We start from the raw sequence: 3917 nt of genomic DNA, 5'->3' as shown, positions 1-3917 counted from the left end.
GTACATTCCTAGACAAGCATGATTTTCCGTGTGCTGAGCTTATGTCTCTGCGTGTATGCCCGTTTACCATAAATTCAACTTTTCCCAAAATTTGCAGTTATTACATTGTGTGTATGAACATGATCCTTATCGCCCAGTACAAACTTATCGCATATGCCTCGCCGATTCAGTGTGACGTCCCAGCGCCTCCGTCTTGTCTGTTGTAATATCACTCCGCATACCAGAATAGTAAATCGAGCAGATATCACGAACATTGCTGCGAGGAGATTGGATTCGGGTATTGAGGCAGTGAAGTCAGAGCATGTTTCGCTTTGTCGAACGGGCCAACTCGCGAACCATGAGTCCTGGCTCAACAAACTTGTGCATCTCATCATAGATGACGCTCCAAGTAAGGTGAGCGGGTAGAAGAGTGTGCTTGTCACTGCTATAGTACTTCTGGACTGTGCCATTAGTTGTCTTCTGCAATCGCACCCGCACGGGCACCACTTCGCCGACTTCTTTCGCAAATGACGTGACACATTTGACCAGCCAAACGACGTCCACTTGATCAACCTACTTGCTACGACTGTTGCCGTGGTTGGGGCTGGCGAAATTGGCGCTACGGACGCACGGCTTGTAACGTTGAATTGTAAGCTGAACCACCCCGTAGCAGAGAGCGAAAACCAACCGACAAACGAGGGCAAAAAGTAATGAAACTTTTCGCGGACGCTTTTTCCTCGCTTGTGCTCTGCAGTGGGTGCCACCATTAGTGTTACTAGCAGCGTATATAGGCTTGTTGCTCGCTCTGACTTGGACATCTTGGCTAGTGAGCTTAGCAGGTACTCCAGCTCTATAGCCTTGCCCTCCACGCAACGGCTTCCGCCCTCAACGGCGTGAATTACCTCTGTGACTTGTGTTCGGAGATCTTCATCGATCAAATATATACTAATATTCTCTTCTATTTCGTGCTCGCTGGAGACGCTTTCTTGAGAATGCAGCTCAATCCTGCTGCTATCTGTGTCTGACTCTGGGGTGGAGTTTTCGTCGTCACTATCGTCACACTCCTCATTTGCTACTGATTCGTTGTCGGGAGCTACCCGCTTCTCCTCTTCGTCACTTACGCTGTCTCAACCTCTCCGTACGGGCGCGTCTGTAGCCGAACCGGTATCTGGAATCACGTCGGAAAGTGAAGACGCCTGGGCTATTTGTAGGAGATCGCTCAATTGCTTTTGTTTCTCTGTCGCAGTCCTTTGTCGCTGACGCTCAAATTTTTAAATTAAAAACAATGCCGTGCGGTGCACGGGAAGCTCTGGATTTAGTGTACTTTTATACTGGGAATACCGAATAGAATGAGGGATGGACGGCCCCAACGGATTAATTCCACGGTACTGCGTAGCGTAAAGTTTTACGAGCCTCCACAGTTCCCGAAGCTAGTGCAGAGTACGCAACATGCCGTCAACTTGCTGTCGTGACGCTCTGTCAGGCTATCAATCAACTGGATCGATATTCCAAGTCGACAGCGAACCGTATCGTGTCTGGTCTTACGCGAATTGCAGCAGCCTGTCGTGAGGATATTTACCCAATAGCGAATGAACTAATGGAGCCTCTGCTTCCTGCAATGCTAGACGGATCTCAATGGGGCAAGTTCCTGCGTCTTCGTACTGAAGCTATCGCCACTGTGCTCGTTGGTTGTGCTGAGAGTGATGACTTCCGGGTACGTGTGCTGTATTTTGTGTCTTGAAATGGCTAAACTAACCAATGTTTTGCACTGTACCAGGTGGAAAATCATCCGTGGATCAGCGACTTCATCAGTTTCCTCCTGGATCCCGTGGTTTCGTCCGAGAATGTGCATTCGTTCCTGATTCTCTGTGGATTAATCCGAGAAGAACGTAAACTGCTTCTCCACGTGGTGTCATTCTGCAAGACGAACCCACAGACTGTCACCCAGACTTTACACGAACCTCTCTCTCGCTGGCCTCTGTACGAAGAGGACGTCGAGCTGGTTCTCGTCACTCTCGAGTTGTTGGAGTCGCTTCTTAGCGTCAATTCTCTTCGAGATTCAGTGGATGTGGATGTGATTTACGCTACGATCTTACAGCTTTCGGAAAACGCTGCAAGTGAAGGTTTAGATGCGATTTCGACAGTTTGCAAGCAAGTTATCGCTTCCCTGGGATCTCATTAGTTAGTGTGAATAATACGAGGACTGGGAACTAGAATTCCAGCAGGATCCCACGAACATACATGCCAGTCGGTCACATCAGCGCCCCACACCGTCACACGAAAGATCAAGCTTTGCTGGTCAGCATGCGTCAAACCTTGAAGACCTTTGCTAGATTGCACAAACTCATCTCTGCTGCAGTCATCGAACACCGTTAGGTGCACTCCTCGTGCAAATGGTGCTTTGCCATAAAGGCGCATGATGGCTCGAACTGGGTCCTCAATCGGATTGGTCGCAATAATGCGCAGCTCGTCAACTGTCGTGCACTTGCGAGCGTGGTCCTCTTGGACTTGAAGCTGTTGAATACGCCGAAGCATCCCTTCCACTTCTTTCTTGCTAGTTTCGTGGGAGCTTGGGGAAAGGGAAGAAAACGAAACTAGAATAGTGACAGATGAGTGCCTGGGAACCCAGTGAATGTTGCGCTAGTATGGACCAACACTCCTTTAATGTGTATTGAGGCACACGCGACATCGCATTTCGTCTTGTAATGATTGCAGTATATTGTGATATAATATTAAGTTTCCGTGTGCTATCATTTCAAAATTCAGACCTCCAGATAACAACTCTGGATTAAAATCCAGAGAACAGGGCCGTTTATCCATAATTCACTTATGTACGAAAAATGTGGATAAAGGCACACTATGAGTTTTGGTAATTTACGACTATAAAATCTCTACATTTGAACTGCCACGAATTTCAAAATATTCACCCCCTTCTCCCCTTTCACCCCTCCCCTCTTTTCGCGCCAAACAGCCTTTCATTTTGAAAGATTTGAAGCGCTGTAGAAGCTCGCCGTCATCAGAGATATGAACAGCTCCATGTCTACCTCGGATTCCGACGCCGCTGATGAGGCCACGCAGAGGCAGCCCCCTGCTTCTCTAGCGATTGACACCGAGGACCATATTCCCTTTCATGATAACAGAAAGCTCGTTGCGCGGCCTATGGAGAAGCGTCATTTCGCGGGCTGGGCTATTTTTTTTTTAGTATCTGGACAAGTATCAATGTGAAACGTACCAAGTCTTCCGCAAGAGGACGTCTACGAGTGTCGAGGCAAGAAACACGGACCTCACGCGCCGTGGAAAGGCTACATCTACAACAGTTATTCCAGCTTCTTTCGAAAAGTATTACCAGCGGATGATATGCACGCATGGATGGTTACGGCCATGCCAATCTAAAGGGAAACGAGAGAACTATTTTATGAAGTCGACATAATGTCAGGCGCAGTTGTATCTTACAGTGGTCTAGGTTGCTGGTTAAGGCTTCCAGGTGAAAGTAACTCAGCAATCCACTGTCCACAATCACCCTCTCGGTCAACTCACCTACGCCAATCACCCTGCGAACCGTCGAGTTGAAGATGATGACATCATCGGCTTCGTCGAGGAGCTGCAGGCGGCTGGAGCGAAGAAAAAGATGATCATGGAGAATTTGAGGCGGAAAACAGGTACGCCGGCTATTTATTATGAGATATGTACCGTTACTAAACCGCATTTATTATAAGCAAGCGAGTCACCCTAAGGGACGTACACAACATGGTTGTCAATATCAAGGAAGCACGGTGGGGAGCTACAACTGTGGAATCTATACTGGATTGCTATTTCCGTGATTTTTGTTCTAAGAAGGGAAACACAGCTACGATCTATGTCGACGAAGATAAACTGGCTCAGACGATCACCTTTCAGACTCATCAGATGCGCCGCTTCTTTGAGGCTTTTCCAGAAGT

The 3917-nt window shown here is 47.9% G+C and overlaps 2 protein-coding genes across 2 annotated transcripts; one reads left to right on the top strand and one right to left on the bottom strand.

Annotated features, from left to right (window-relative positions):
- Positions 1-294: 294 nt before the first annotated feature.
- On the bottom strand, positions 295-910 carry PITG_05787 (uncharacterized protein; the record flags this gene model as incomplete). Its single annotated transcript, XM_002997992.1, has 3 exons — positions 295-424; positions 557-598; positions 882-910. 3 exons carry the CDS (start codon positions 908-910, stop codon positions 295-297), a joined length of 201 nt encoding a protein of 66 aa, XP_002998038.1.
- Positions 911-1310: 400 nt separating this feature from the next.
- Positions 1311-2161, top strand: PITG_05786 (uncharacterized protein; the record flags this gene model as incomplete). The annotated part of the gene is made up of 2 exons (XM_002997991.1): positions 1311-1693; positions 1757-2161. The coding sequence occupies 2 exons, from the start codon at positions 1598-1600 to the stop codon at positions 2159-2161; spliced, it is 501 nt and encodes a 166-aa protein (XP_002998037.1).
- Between the last annotated feature and the right edge of the window lie 1756 nt (positions 2162-3917).

The sequence above is a fragment of the Phytophthora infestans genome, genomic scaffold (assembly GCF_000142945.1).
Source record: "Phytophthora infestans T30-4 supercont1.9 genomic scaffold, whole genome shotgun sequence".
NCBI classification, from domain to species: domain Eukaryota; phylum Oomycota; class Peronosporomycetes; order Peronosporales; family Peronosporaceae; genus Phytophthora; species Phytophthora infestans.
The sequence above is the reverse complement of the archived record's forward strand: the minus strand, read 5'-3'. Positions and strand labels throughout refer to the sequence as shown.